The sequence below is a fragment of the Pteropus alecto genome, unplaced genomic scaffold (assembly GCF_000325575.1).
Source record: "Pteropus alecto unplaced genomic scaffold, ASM32557v1 scaffold87, whole genome shotgun sequence".
Classification (NCBI taxonomy): domain Eukaryota; kingdom Metazoa; phylum Chordata; class Mammalia; order Chiroptera; family Pteropodidae; genus Pteropus; species Pteropus alecto.
The window spans coordinates 21,421,407-21,437,536 of record NW_006443225.1 but is presented as its reverse complement, the minus strand read 5'-3'; the positions used below and the strand labels follow the sequence as shown (position 1 = coordinate 21,437,536).

Genomic DNA, 16,130 nt, shown 5'->3' with positions numbered 1-16,130 from the left:
GAAAAAAAAAATCCTAACTTAAAATCTTTTGCCACATATGAAAATGTTTTGGAAATCAAAACTGCACGTGAAGAATGGCTGACTCAGCACCTGACGCGCCACGGGGAAGCGGCACCTGCGTTTGTCAGCAGGCCCCACCGGGCCGCAGGGGCTTTGCCCCACCCGCGTTGCCGGCACCGTCTCCGGCAGCTCCTCTGCACGGCATGAATCTCGCAGAACACGTAAATACATCCAGATGGCCAGTGTGGCAACTGCCTAGATGGGCTCGTCAGCCCAGGGTGCCACGCAAAACTCTTGTACGGGAGACATTTTTGCAGAGTCAGACGGTTTGGTTACTCATTCCGGCTCTGCTACTTCTAGCTTGACTTTGAATAAAGCACTCACGCTATTTTAAGTCTCCATTTCCTCATCCAAAATGGAGATGATGAGGGCATCACACTAAAGAGACTGTCATAAGGTCCAGATGCAAAACCACGCAGAGCGCTCTTAGCCCACATCTGACACAGTAAGCGCCAGCAAAGGCTAAGTACTGTGACGAGAGCGTTTTTTCTTTTTTACATAAGGCCAAATATTTCCTTCCTATTATTAGGATATCTAGTTCTTAAACTCAAGGTCATTTCGCTTCGACTTCCACCCCACAGAACATATATTAAAAGTTATCGGTGATCCCCTTCGTTATACACGATGAGGCCAACTATTTCAGTCTCATCTCCACTGCCTTTCTGCAGCTCTTGAAATCATAGGACCCTTCACTTCTTGGATAAACTCCTTGACTGTGGTCTTTCCTACATTTAAACTTTAAACTTTTTTTTTTTTTTTCATTTACCAAATGTCCAGCATAAACATACTAATTATCCAAGTACAGAAAAGACAAGACAAAAAACTGAAATTACTACTAATCATTGGTTCTTTTAAAAAATTAAGAACCATGTAGTAAAAGAAGACCTTATAGAATACTCACCCAATCATTTGTATCTCCATAAACCTCAGTTCCACTTCAGATCACAAAAACAATAAAAACAATTAGGGAAACGAGCAGAAATACAACGAACCCCTACGAGTGCATGAACTTCAGCTTTACCTGGAGTCTAACAGTCTATATGTGAAGAAAACTATGCTGGCAACCATTCTATTTCATTCTTGTCTTCTGGCTCCACTTAAAGCATCTGGAATTGGAGATTTAGTTCCTGTTCCTAAAACATTTAGACACTTGAGTAGGTTATTAAAGAAAGGCGTTTTTAAACCCTTTAGTGTAAGTCTCTTGGTGGTAAATGCTGTTTTTTAATCTGTAAATGTATGTATTCTCATCCTCCAACTGTTCTGTTGGGCATTCAGTCTCATACTGATTATAACCTTCTCTCAACTCTTCGAAGCCATTTTTCCACTATCCTCTCCCCTTATGGCTAATTCTGCAATTCTAATGTATAAATCTTTGCACATGACCTGTTTTCTCTAAAGCTGCTGTTTGTGTTCAGTGCCATGCGCATGGCTGCGCTGTGTCTAGGCATGACTTTCTCTTTCCCCACCGCTTGGGGTGTTATGGATCTGCAGATTCATATTTTTCATCAGTGTTCGAAAACTTACAGCCATTTCTCTTAAACTATCTCCTCACTCATTCTCGGATATTCATCTAAGGGTTACTTTTGGGCTTGAGTACAGTCGGGTCTGTTTTGCTTTCTGCCGTGCTTGGAGGGCACCCCCGATTCTAGACTGCAACCATCCCAGCTCAGCTCTGCTATCTAGCTGTCAGCCAAAAGCACAGTATCCTGGAAGCTGTGAGCAGCATCACCCATGATTCTAACTCGAGTTCGTAAGGTTTTGTGGTTTTTTTTTGAGACTGCCCCTGCCTCAGCAAAAAGCATCAGTGCCTCAAGGACTCACCTGTCCAGGACCCAACTAATCTGTCCACGTCATCTAGTCTCTCGCGATTCTGAACAGGGAAGGCTGGGTATAATATTTTTGAATCATTAAAGTGAGGAGACTATCACATAATTAATTCCTGTCCTTTCTCAAGGACCCGAAAGCCATTCTTATGAAATGTAATTGTCAGGAAGGACAGGGCTCCAGTCTCCCCGGGTCCGTGGCCGAACAGAACTCCAGAAGACAAAGCTCATCACGCATACCAATCATCACTTTCTAACTTTCACGTTCCTCACCGGACTAATCCACTGACTCCGCCACTCCCTGATTTTCCCTTTGAAACGCCTAGCAACTTCCTACAAACAGAGGGTCGTGCCAGGTCAAGCCGGGCCCTGCTCCTTACTCTACCAGCACGTGATGGATTAAAATCTGTCCTCACCACTTCAGTGTCCAGCTTTGATTATCTCTGATAACAGAGGAGTTGCAATTTAACAACCAGTCGGGGGCTGAGAGGGAGAAATGTATCTCAGATATCAGTCTTTAATGCCAGTGACATAAAGCAAGCTACAAATACCACACATATCTGCAGAGCCAATGAAATAACTTCCATAATTTCGAATGGTGTTCAAGTGATCTGAACACATAAAAGAGGCAAAAATTAAACCCACAAATGCTCTGAGAATGTATTAGAGGCTGGCATGAACGAAAGCTTCAGACACCACCCAAATGGCTTATGACATGGAGCAAATGATGGTTAGGGACTGAAGGCTCGCTAGGATTTAAATGTGAAGAAGTCAGAGAGTTTCCCTAGCAAGTCACAGTTGGGTTTCCACTGGGAAAATACAGATGACTTTATGTTGGATGAGTCGTGAGTTTCATTTAAGGCTATGGATGGCTCTAACAATTCATATTACACCGTGAAGGAAGTAGTAGTAAATATCTCCAAAAAACTGGAAGAAAACTTATTCGAATAAATTAATCCTCCACCCTTATCCCAAATACAGCAGGAGAAAGGACACATGAAAACATGAGAACAAAATGTCAGAGCCTTGAGTGTGGGAAGAAATCAGCCTCATAAAGCAGAAGACGGACAATGACGTTGGCACCCGCGAGACACTTAGATATGGAGACTGCGGACTGCTGGATTCCTATCACGCGGGAAGAAACCGTGTATTCTTCATATTTCCTAAGTTTCTTCCTTAAACTCAGTAAATGTTTATTTAATAAATAAAAGTCTTAGATCTAAGAAAGTGAAGATACAGTTACTTTTATGGGCTTCTAACTTCTCTCAAGTTATCAGAGCACAAAATAGGTATCGTATGCAACTTCTAGGAAGACAGGAAGCTTTGAACCAAACATATGAAAACCAAAACAAAGGCATCTAGGCATCTTTATTTTAAAATATCGTAAGTAATTAGAAATGAGAAGATAAGCCTTACTAGCTGTTAACAAGTGGAAAAATAAAGCAACTTAGGTCTGATTTAAAAGACTGCTGAGGTCAAAAGAAACAATCCTTAAGTTATAGGAAAAAGCATTTAAGATCGTAGGTAAAGAAGATCTATTGACTAATACGTGTTTTGAGAACTTTAAATAAAATCCTAAGAACTATTATAAAAGAAATGACTTTGGAGAGAAAACCAGAAACATAATAGTAACCATGAAAACTTCAAAACAGCACTGGAGACAACAAAGAAAGGAGCTACAAACAAAACAGAGACCCAGCTAAGAGATGGCATGACATGCCTAGGGGGAGAGGTGGCCATGATGAAATAACACAGATATGGGGCCAGAAGCAACACAAACGACAAATGGCAGAGAATCGCAGTAAGGGAGAAACCTGGACTCTACTAAATTGAGAGATTTTCCTAAAACAAAACAGATTTTGGACCAGCAATTAAGAAAACGCACTAAAGGAGCTTCTAGAACTGACCCTTACCAGAGAGCCGGTGTGACAGCTACTGTAAAACCTGAAACTCTATGAAGGAAAACAGAATACGTGCGCAAAAAGCTTTTTTCTTTTTTTGAAAAACAGGAATAAACTCTGATTTTGTAACTCGAACATAAGAAGATAGTTCCAGGCTGCACTATCCAACATGACAGCCACTAGTAGTCACGTGTGGCTATTTACATTTAAAGTTAATTAAAGTGAAATAAAATTTAAAACTAAGCTCCTCAGTTGCACTAGCCACATTTCCCACTGTGACCACATCATGTCTCTTCGCCCCTAAAATTACCCTAGAACAGCACGGCCCCCACAGATATTTCTTCTGGTTCCAGTCACCTCCCCCATACTGTGATCCGCCTTCGAGGACTTTACCCCGCCTGCCATTCACACCACAAACTTTCTGAAGTGTCTTGCCAGAAAGTGTCCCGGAACCTTCCGGCACATGAGACCCAGGGCGCTCCATGTTCCTCTCCCTGTCATCATCATGTGACCTAAAGTCTCAGTCTGCCTTCCTTCTCTCGGGACACCATGCCGCTGCTTCCTCCCGTAAAACCCACGCTCTGTGACCCGGTGCGGACGCCCTGCCAACCCCCTCCGCTGGGGTCTTCTCTGTGCGGCCGGATTCTGGACATTTAGGGTGCTGGTTATCAAACATTCTCTGGGTATGGCACATCTCAAAAACATAACACCTTTTTATTATCAACCTTCCCCCACAGACCAGTGAGTGAATTCATATTTGACAGGAAATGTTTTTAGTGCTGAACATAACTTTATTCATCACTAGCTTGTCATGTTTTTGTTGGGTTGTTTGGTTTATAAGCAGTTTTTATTGGTTTGCTTCTTTTTAAAAATAAATCCCACAACACCCCCCAAATTTAATTTCAGCTCATTCAACTGATGCCAAACTCAAGCCCAAGTGAAGTGCTGAGCCAAGAGGCCAGAAGAACAGCAGCCAAGAATTTTATCAATTGTCAGTGTATTTTTCAATTCTACAAGGCTGTCTATCTAGAGTCGTATTAATTTCTACTGCTTCTAATCAAAATTAAGCACCTGTGAATCAGAAAACCTGTGTCCTAGTCATCTCGCTGCAAGTACTCCTGCTCTGGAGAAGTCGTGAATGACAGATGGTTCTGTAAATCTGCGGGGCGGACAAAGGCCACGGCAAACATTCCCTATTGCATATAACGCCACAGCCACAGGCCAACGCAAGTTCTCCTTTACAAATGCGAAACTACATTCTTGCTTTAGGGCTTCAGGACACGTTCAAAGTGTCTAAAACAAACTTTTGAAGAAAGAAAAGTTAGAACGAAAAACTTACACTTTCTGTCGTGTGTTAACAGAGCTTGTTTCAAATCTATGGTTGCTCTTCCTAATAAAGCATCTGCTTTTAAAGTGTGATGGCTCCAAACTCGAAATTCCAGTGTGGTCTGTGGGGTCACGTTTCTGTACAGGTAAAATCATAACAAAAATACAGGAGGATATTCCATTATTCTAAGTGATAATTCCTATTAATTTACTTCAATAAATTTTTAAAAGCCATGATTCAGTTTATCTGAGGAAAAAAATATTGTATGAAACAGTAAACTACTTGAATTATTAAGAGTATTTACTTTCAAGAACATTAGGACTTCAAAAGCCAGATGAGAATGTTTATAATTAGCGAACCAAAACAACAAGAATACACCAAGAGTCTGAGACTTCACAAGGACTATTTCTATTTGAACAAATTTCTAAAGATTTAAGACGACTGATGGCATTGGTTCTAATTTGTTACACAAATTTATAACACTGTATATTTCAGAAATGCCAAAATTAAGAATAATTGATTTTCTGCCCTATTTATTTTTCCAAGACAGTAATAAAACATCGCTATGTGGAAATAATTTACTTCATAAAGCAAAAGGATTAGTATGCTTCCTCTGTAAAGACAATGAAATTAACTCAAAATTTTTTCATATTTTAAGTTGTCCATTCATACTGGATAATTAGTTACACTACAAAATAATAATAAAAATAATTCCAAGAATCACACTCCCTTTTGAAAATTTTGCATTCTCTATATAAGGTACTTACACAGTTAGCTGTTCATTCCATTTTGGATTAGAAGAACTACTGGATTTTGCTGTTTTCTTAATTTCTCCATCTACGACTACTTCTGTATATATTGCTGTTCCAAACCAGTTCTTTTTTCTTTTTAGTTTGGCACTAGAAACTAACAGAAACATGATATTCACTAGTGAATATATGTAGCCAGAAAACAGTATTTTGCACTAATAAATAAAAATGGAACTGTGCTTCTTATGCAACTCAAACTCTTTTCATTGAAAAAATGAAAAACAAAAAAACAAAAAAAAACAGCATTATAACAGGAGTATGATAATGCCTGAGAACCATTTGACATTTTAACAATGTTACTGAAATATAATTCACATACCATATAGTTCACTCATTTTCACTATACAATTTAATGGTAGTTGTGCAACCATCACCACAATTGATTTTAAAAAACAGTCATCACCCCAAAAAGATATCCCATATCATTAGCCAGTCACCGCCCTGTTTCCTCCCAGCACCTCCCAACTCCCCTGACCTCCCAGCCCAAGGAAACTACAGTTGACCCTCGAACCACACAGGCTTGAACTACACAGGTCCACTTATGTGCATTTTTCCATAAAAACACGTATAGCACTGTAACTATTTCCCCATCCTTAACAACATCTTTTCTCTAGTTCGTTGTAAGAACACAGTATGTAATGCGTATAGCATACAAAGTGTGCGTTAACTCACTGTTATCGGGTAAGGTTCTGGTCAGCAGTAAGTTATTAGTAGTTATGTTTTTGGAGTCAAAAGTTATACTCAGATTTTTTACTACCCAGGGGTCAGGATCCCTAACTCCCACCTTGTTCAACTGTAGTAACCTACTTTCTTTCTCTACAGATTTGCCTACTGCTCTGGATACTTCATCTACATGAACTCATACACGTGGTCTTTTCGTGACTGGCCTCCTTCACGTAGCGTGCTTTCGAGGTTCGCACAGGTGGCGGCACGCACACGCACTTCGTCCCTCTCACTGACAGATGACACTCCTGGATGGACGCTCCACCACTCCTCACGCTCCATTCGCCAACGGCTAGACATTAGGTTGTCCCCACTTTTTGGCTGTTATGCATAATATTGCCATGAACATTAGTGCACTTTTGTGTGAACATAACTTTTTAGATATAATATCCAAGGCACAATCCATGAAAAAAATGATAAGCAGAACTTCATTAAAAACTTCTGCTCTGTGAAAGATGTCAAGAAAATGAGAAAACAAGCCACAAAATTGGAGAACATATTTACCAAAAGTCACATCTGACAAAGAAATGTAGTCCAAAATATACTTAAAACTCAAGAAAACCACCTGATTAAAACATGGTCCAAAGCTTAACAGACACTCACCAAAGATGTAAGGCAGCAGATAAGCATCTGAAAAGATGCTCCACAGCCTATGTCATCAGAGACACATTAAACTAAAATGACAGTGAGACCCCACTGTGCACCCATCAGAATGGCCCAAATCCGAGACACCGATGACACCAAGTGCCGACGAGGATGTGCAGCCACAGGAACGCTAATTCGCTGCCGGTGGGAATCGAAGCAGTACAGCCACTTTGGAGGACAGTTTGGTAGTTTCTTACAAACTTAACACACGGTTACTATACGATCCAGCAATTGTACTCTTTGGTATCTATCCAAAGGAGGTAAAAACTATGTCCACACAGAAACTTGCACATGGATGCTTATAGCAGCTTTATTCATAATTGCCAAAACTTGGAAGCAACCAAGATGCCCTTCGCGTGATGGATAAATGAACTGTGGTCTACCTAGACAATGGAATGTTACTTGGCACTAAACAGAAATGAGCTGTCAGGCCGTGGAAGCACGAGGAAGTGCCGTAAACGCAAATGACTAAGTGAAAGAAGCCTGTCTGAAATGGCTACATAATGCATGATTCCAACTCTACAACATCCTAAAAAAGGCAAAACTATGCAGACAGTAAAAATACCAGTGATTGCCAGGAGTTGGGGTTGGAGGTCAGAGGAAAGGATGAGTAAGTGACACACAGAGGATTTTTAGGACAGAGAATCTACTCTGTGTGATACCATAATGATACAAGACATTATACACTTGTCCAAATCCACAGAATGTACACCAGGAGTGAACCCTAAGGTAAAACTACAAACCCTGATGACGTTGTAGCTGTGTGGGTTCATCAGCTGTAACGAATGTTCCACTGGGAGGTAGGGTGATGGTAACAGGGGAGGCTGTATGCGTGTGGGGGCATGTGGGAATCTCTGTAACAGGGGAGGCTGTATGTGTGTGGGGGCGTGTGGGAATCTCTGTATCTGCCTCTCGATGTTGCTCCAAACCTAAAGCTGCTTTTAAAATTGTCTTTAAAAAGAAAAGGTGCTGGGCTGCACATATCTGGGCTCATATTTTAACTCTGCCACTTACTAGACACCTAACCTTAAGTAAGTCGATTAACCTCTCTGACCTTCAATTTTCTCATCTGAAAAACAGGGGAACAATAGCACCTGATTGTTAGGATTGGTGGTGAGTGAAGGCACGCAAAGCACTATCATCATCAACGGGAGCCAGCACCCAACAATGGTGACGATCATGCCATCATTACTGACTCTTCAGCCTTAACTGCAGAAACATTCAAAACGCAGCTACTATCTTCAATTAGCAAAGTCCTCAATCACACCAGATGCTGGCAAGGTAAGGAAAGTGGTTTTTTAAAAGATAATTTTTAATCTCGTAAGAAATTTACAATATGCTGGCAAAATGTGCATACAAATAGCTAGAATAGTATGATTTTAAATAACTAAAAGATAACCTTATTAAAATAAAAATTCTAATTAGTGGCATACATAATTTTATTTTCCCATTACTGAGTTTAATTTGGTATTCTACATAGAATGTCCTGTATGTGAAATTATATAAATACTGAAAATCTACCAAAAAGAGTTGTTTGTGTGATATAAAGAGAAAATTTTTAAATCTCAATTATAATACCCCCCACCCAAAATTTTAGTAATAAACTTAAATGTATAGGATACAATGAGGATTACTATAAAACTTCACTGATAGAAGACTTGAAGAAAATGACATGACATATTCCTGGATTTGGAAGTTTTAACACTGAATAATTTCAATTATCTCCAATTTAATACATTATTTTTAAATGATCTAGATGAAAAGACTAACATGGTTTTGAAGGCTTTTGTTGAAAGGGCAACAGAGGAAAAGGGCGGGGGACTCAAATTCAAATGAAAAGTACGGAAAATTAGAGAATGAGAAGGCACGTTCTATTTTAAAATCCACCCCCCACCCCGGCTTTATTGAAATATAATAGACAATTAGTTGCTCGTATGTACATTGTACCATTCAACGAGATTTTTTTCAATTATAGTTGGCATACAACGATACATTACTACTACTAATATAGTTTGAGTTGGACAGCAGTGATTAGAGATCTGTATAACTCACAAAGTGATCACTACACTAAATCTAGTACCCTTCTTCTCTCTTACATATTTATTACATTATTATTTTCCTTATGCTACATTTTATATCTCCGTGTCTATTTTGTAACTATCCATTTGTACTTAATCCCTTTGCTGTTTGCCACCATCCCTCCCAACACCCCTCACATCTAGTAGCCCTCAAAATATTCTCTGTAGGAGTTTTTTTGTTGTTTATTTTGTTCTTTAGATTCCACGTGTTCATGAAATCCTGTGATATTTGTCTTTCTCTGACTTATTTGATTCAGTGCAATACCCTCTAGGTCCATCAAGGCAGTATCTTTTTCCGTCCCCTTCCTTTTAGTCTGCCTGTTAATCTGAAGTCTCTTGTAGGAAATATATATATGTAGGAGTATTTTATTCCTATCCATTCGGCCACTCTATCTTTTGGTTGGAGCACTTAATTCTTTTCCATGAGGCAGTTGTTGATAGGAATGTAGTTATTACCATTCTTTATTCCTGTTTTTGATACCTGTTTTATCTTCTTAAAGAAGTCCCTCCTATACTTCCTGTAATACTGGCTTGGTGTTCATAAATTCCTTTAGCTTATTTTTGTCTGGGAAGCTCTTTATCTGTTCTTCGACTCTAAATGATAGCTTTGCTGGATAAAGTAGTCTTGGTTGTAGATCCTGGGTTTTCACCACATTGAATTTTTTGTGCCAAACCCTTCTGTTCTACATAATTCGAGAAATCAGCTACCAGTCTTTCGGGTGTTCCCTTGGAGGTAACTGCTTTTCTCTTGATGCTCTTTGTATTTAAACTTTGGCATTTTCAAAATGATGTGTCTTGGTGTGGGCCTCTTTGGGTTCACCTTTTTGGTGACTGAGTTTCCTGGGGTTACATGTCTACTTCCTTCACCAGGGTAAGGAAGTTTTCCATCATTATTTCTTCAAATAGCTCTTCGACTTCTTGTTTTCCTTCAGGGACTCCTATGACACGGATATTTTTTCATTTAATTGTGTCCCACAGGCTCCTTTTTCTTGCTGTTCCGGTTGAGTGTCCTTGGCTTCCCCATCCTGTGTCAGTGGTTCGATCCTCTTCTTCATCCACTCTGTTGATTCCCTCTAATATACTCTTCATCTCAGATAATGTGTTCTTCATTTCTGACTGGTTCCCTTTTATAATTTCCATTTCCACTTTTATGGTTTTTATCTCTTTGTTAAAGTTCTCACTGAATTCATCCACATTTCCCCTAAGTTCATTGAGCATCTTTCTAACCAGCGTTTTGAACTCTGCATCTGTAGATTGCTTGACTCCATTATTTCTGGATCTCTGTTCTGTTCTCTCATATGGTTTCTGCTTCTTTGTCTTCCCATCTTGGCTGCCTTTCTGTGTCTGTTTCTATGAACTAAGCAAAGCTCTTAGTCTCCCGGTCTTATTAGTGTGGATTTGTGAGGTAGGTGTCCAATGGCACAGTCTTGAGAGGGGTTCAGCTGTGGGCCAAATTTAGCCCAAGCCTCTACCCCTCCAGGGCCACCTGTTAAGATTCAGCAAGCGAACCACAGATGCTGTGCTTACAGTTGGTTGCTTCAAAAGGCCACTCCAGAAACTGAGGTCAGCTGCCACGAGTGTGAGTCTTGGAGTTGGCTCAGCAAGGAGCACTGCGCTTGCTGAGGTTACACCCTGGATGTGGCTTGGATGGGGCTGCCAGCTGGGGGAGGCCAAGTTTTGGGAAATCCTCTGGGGGAATGATGTCTCAGCTGTGGCAGCGCTGGGTCCGCACACTGGTAGCGAGGAAGGCTCCACAGAGGAACGGTGGACACCGCCAGCACTTATGCCTGGGAGAGAGCCTCGCCCCCAGCCCTCGCTCCGGCAACTCCGTGTCCCCCGGTAAGTGCCTGGTGGCCCCCGCGCAGCTGACCCAGTGCTGGTGCTCAGGACGAGCAGGTCCGTCACCGTGAAAGTCCAACTGCGGACACGGCCCCTTTAAGAGGCGTCTGCAGCTGTCGCAGCCTCTGTCCCACTCAGCCGTTGGGACTGGGCCGCCTGGTGCCTTTGCCCCCTCCCTTCACCACTGCAGGTTAATTATTTCTCTCCCTAAGTGTAGGGCTTCTATTAGTCTAGATCCCAGGTGACTGTGCTTGCTGTTTGCTCTGTGTTTCTGTCACAGCTTTAATGTGGTCACGAGAGGCATGAACAAAGCCTCTCTCCCATTTTTTTTCAAAAGCCTCTAGTGAAGGCATGTTTTAAAATGCAAAGTAATGAGAGATTTTTCCCAATGTATATATTTTAAAGTACTATAAAATAATTAAGTTTGCCTGTGATATAAGAGCAGAGGTGAAAAGAACAGAATGAGATGTTAGTATCTGATGACGTGGCATTTCAAATCAACGAGAAAGGCAGTTATTCCATAAATGTTGAAGCATTTCAAAAGAATAAAGTTGAATCTATAATTCACAATACTCCTATAAAAATAAGATACAAATGATTTAAAATTTTTTAAAGTGAAACTATTAAAAGACACAACAGCTAATAATTTCTAAATGTGAATACAACAGCCCATTAGTTTTTCACTCTCAAGTCTTATCTTTTCATACAACTTAAACACTTGGTTTCTCACCTTTTCCTGTAGAAAGCAGGAAATCTAAAGTATTGAAGAAGATTCACTTCTGTGTGCTCTTATGCACGTACATACCACACTACAGAATAAATACACACACGTGCATACCACACTACAGTATAAATCATATCATGGCAGGTAGTTTCCTGACTTTTTTCTATTAGTTATCCTGCTTTCCTTGATAAATGTTCTAATTCTTATTTGTTGCTGCCAATCAGATGTGGGTTAAGAAAAGAAATAAGAATAAAAATAAGTCAGCTAATCGAGTTTCTCAGTTTGAAGACCATGACCTGCCAGCCTGCGACAGGCAAGGAGCCTTCATCGTCATACTATCTGATCATCTTAAAAAGAGAAAACAATGCCACGGTCACCGCTCTCTAGTAAGAGGCCCTCAGCGTGGAGCCTAAGACCTCCGCTGGCCTCTGTCCCAAAGGCAGACACGTGTCTGATCCATCTCCGTTTCCACATGGGACAAACGAGAGCAGTACAGTCATTCCAGCAGGTGCCGCTAGATCGGTAAGGCTGTAGGTGTAAGGTACTCGACAGAACGAAAGGCGAAGGTGACAAGAAGGGAAGAGTGGAGGCCCCAGCCCCCGGGGGGAGACTGGCACCTCTGGTTCACGCGGTCACCCGCCACAGAGCAAACTCCAGGCGTCACTGTTAAATGAAGAAAAGCAAGTGCAGAAGTTGCGAAGAACTGGGGTTTGGGAGCAGAGAGATGACCGCATGTATCGTACATATCTGCCTATGCTTCCAAAAAGCAGCAATGGAAGGAGGGACCAAAGCTAACGATGTCTATAGGGCAAGGGGGAGGGAGGGACGGGAGGAGCAGCCAGGCATCTCCAAATGCCTGGGTTTAGACTCAAGAACTGCACAAATGCTTTCCATGGTGATAAAATGTAATAAATAACTGGAAACAATGAATCTGATCGCCCGGTGGGTGGCATAACTACTTTGAAACGTGGTATTGACTACATACCTTAGGGGGGACTCACAGAGATCTCAGACTGCACTGAGCAGCCCTACTGTTTTGACAGTTTTAACATTGCTATTTTGTGTGTGTTAGGAGAGAACAGATATAACTATGTTGCCATTTGGAATTAAGACTTTTAGGTTAAAGAGAAAGTCAAATTAAGTATAAATACCTTTTGTTATTCGGAAATAGAAACATCAGAGGGAAGTCAGGATTTCTTTTTTGCTTTCTAAGACAGGAAGCATTTCCTCCCTCTGTTCACCATGAACTAGAAACAACTGACCTCACACTCAGGAGAGCCACGGGGTTACAGGGCGTCTGCTTACCTGACCTGACTCCTGCCCTCCTGAGACAAAGCTTACTCCCAACGCTCCAGGCACAGAGCCATGCACACACACTTCCTGGTGTGCACCCATGTGGGAGCTTATTACACACACTATTCCACACCCTGCCTTGCATGGATCGGCGGTGCCATCTCAGCACTTGGCTCTCACTGGCACGCACATTCAGTTCCTTCTCTTCACTTCATTCCCCTGCCTGCCTGGAACCCCACTGCCAGTCTCCATCGCCATGTCTCTCGACGTTGACGTACACGCACACACTCTTATTTATACATAGCATACATTACAAACTCTATACGTACTTTACTTCTAGGAAATTATCTTGCAGATATTTATATTGTTTATATAAATAACAAATATAAACATTAAATTATATAGTTTATAATTATGTAAATGATATAATACTTCATAAATTATAAAGTATTGTTTATAATGATATAAACAGTATAAAATCTGCAAAATAAATTTCTACAAGTACAACCGCTGGCCAACGGACCACTGCGCCTGGAATCGTGTATTCCAACCAGCAAGGACAACTGATCTGAAGGGACCTAACCATGGGACCATGGATCCTTCATCCTTTTGCAAACGCTGACCCCTCCCTCCAACGCGCTCTGCTGCCAATCTAACTTGAGACCAACTCCGACTCCTCCCGAGGAGTTACAGCGTCGCCCTCCGTGAGTCCTTCCCCTACACTAGTCCGTAAGTCCACAGGCCTGCTCCAGTCTCGAGCAGACCTAACGCACCTTGACCTACGCTCTCGCTGCACCAGGTTAATGAGCACGCTGCATGGTAACTGTCTTTACAAAATGCACCTGTTTCACCACTGTAAATTCCTGGGGAACCAGGGCCTTGTGCTCTGGCTTCCTTCTCCATCCTAATAATCATTTATGGACCAAATCGATGATGCCTATTCCAATATCTAAATTCTCCCATGACCAAAGACATATCCTCTTCGCAGCCAGCACAGGTTCTATAAACATTTACTGAATAAATAAAATGCGGGTATCTACCTTTGAGGTCTATTGCAACAAATACACTATGGTATGACTCTCAAAGAAAAGATACAGAATAAACCCACTGAATTAGGATTAAAGGAAAGTTTCATCTGGAAAGCACTATTTTAAATTATTAGAAAAAATAACTTACCAGTTACCTGTAACTGTAACCTTCCACTGTGGTTATTACTAGTATCAGACCTTGGTGAAGCAGTGGCCATGTCCCAAAATTCAGCTTAAACCTATGAAAAATTTAATTTATTCATGTGTTAGACAAGGGATTATTTTCAATGATTAAAACAAATTGAATCAATTAAGAAATCACACCTAACAGAATATTTTCAACTCATCACATGTTGGCATAGTCATAGTACTCCATTTAAAATTAAGACTTAGTACTACAAGTATTACAGAAGACTATGGCGAACAAACCATATCTGGGTCAATCTGAGCAAAGAAACCAGGTCACGGGCTGATTTGTAAGCAAATAATTTTAAGCTCTCTCATCACGTATTTAATATTTACATGGGTTTGCATATATGTATCATCTAAACCATCTGAGTAGTTACCCTCTTTACCCTTTAATATTTAGTGTGTATTTCCTAAGAATAAAAACATTCTCTTAAATAATGACAGCACAATAATCAAATTCAGGGATTTAATTAGTATATGTTACTACTATCTAATATATATTCTGTAATTTCATCAACTGTCTCAACAACACCCTTTATCGTAATTTTTAAACACAGCCCCTAATTCAGTCTATACACTGCATATCATATCCATGTCATATCCCCAAGTAAACCTTGCATGCCTTTTTTTTTTATTAACACCTACAGCACCTGGTCTTCCTGGACAGTCTCCCATCTGAGTACTAACCAGGCCCGACCCTGCTTAGCTTCCGAGATCAGACGGGATCGGGTGTGTTCAGGGCAGTGTGGCCGTAGACTGCACGCTTCTTTTTACAGATTTTTTCGAGTTGTTTCACTCCTCCACTTCAATATTTACATTTTAAATAAAATACAAAGCGGAGCTACTTCAGCTTTCTTCTGCATGACAAATATTTTAAGGCTAAACTTCTATCCACCCTTAACCTACTGAAGATAAAGTGGAACATTCTGGGCAAGACTGAGAAATATTACTGAATATTAATGTCTACCCTATTTTCCCATTTGTAGTCTTTTCTGTGCTCCATTTAGAGCCTTCTCCAAATTCAGGGACCTCAAACCCTAAAGTCATTATGTTCTCTTTCCTTCTTCACAGTTGCATATATTATGATCTGTGTGTGTGCAGACATGTGCATTTTTGTGTGTGTAAAAAGATAACTGGTTCTAATTAACATATAGTCACAAGGTCTGAGATGTCATTCAGGCCAAGACTCATTCTATAGATGAGAGAATGGGCTCAAGGATTACATCTTCTTGCAGGTACACTGGCTGCCATGTTTTTATGAGAAAAGCGGTGGAAATGGAAGCCTTTGAAAAAATCAATGAAAATCGACTGAAAACTGAAGATTTTATAGCTATTTTCAAAGGTCTTCCTGCTTTAATGTAAATAGATCCCAAATAAATTAAAACTAATGTACTTTTCAAATACGTTCTCAATAAGTACGAAATTATCAAGTCTGCTCTCACTCCATATAATGGTAGCCAACAATAACACTATTTAAAGTGGGTTGAAGTAACATAAAGGAATGGTGCGTAGTAAGCAAAAACAAATTTCTTTTAATTAGAGCATTGCCCTGGAAGTGCAGGTGGACAGTAGCACTAGGATCAAGTGACAAAGCACTGAGCCTGCTACAAGATAGGGGAGAGCCCAACGAGGCAGGGATGGGCCGGCAGAGGTAGGGGAGGGCCCACTGAGGTACGGCCCAAGTCAGCAGG

The 16,130-nt window shown here is 40.7% G+C and overlaps 1 protein-coding gene and 1 non-coding gene across 2 annotated transcripts in view; both read right to left on the bottom strand.

Annotated features, from left to right (window-relative positions):
* WWP1 (WW domain containing E3 ubiquitin protein ligase 1) overlaps nt 1-16,130 on the bottom strand; it is a 77,800-nt gene that overhangs the window by 36,160 nt on the left and 25,510 nt on the right. The window contains exons 3-5 of the mRNA XM_006924107.3: nt 14,399-14,489; nt 5,879-6,017; nt 5,124-5,248 (exon numbers count right to left, since the gene is read on the bottom strand). Coding sequence (XP_006924169.1) covers nt 5,124-5,248; nt 5,879-6,017; nt 14,399-14,468 — 334 coding nt within the window. The 5' untranslated portion in view covers nt 14,469-14,489. The remainder of the gene's footprint in view (nt 1-5,123; nt 5,249-5,878; nt 6,018-14,398; nt 14,490-16,130) is intronic.
* LOC112472673 lies at nt 15,078-15,196 on the bottom strand. Its single transcript, XR_003043737.1, has one exon. It is a non-coding gene; the product is annotated as a 5S ribosomal RNA (ribosomal RNA).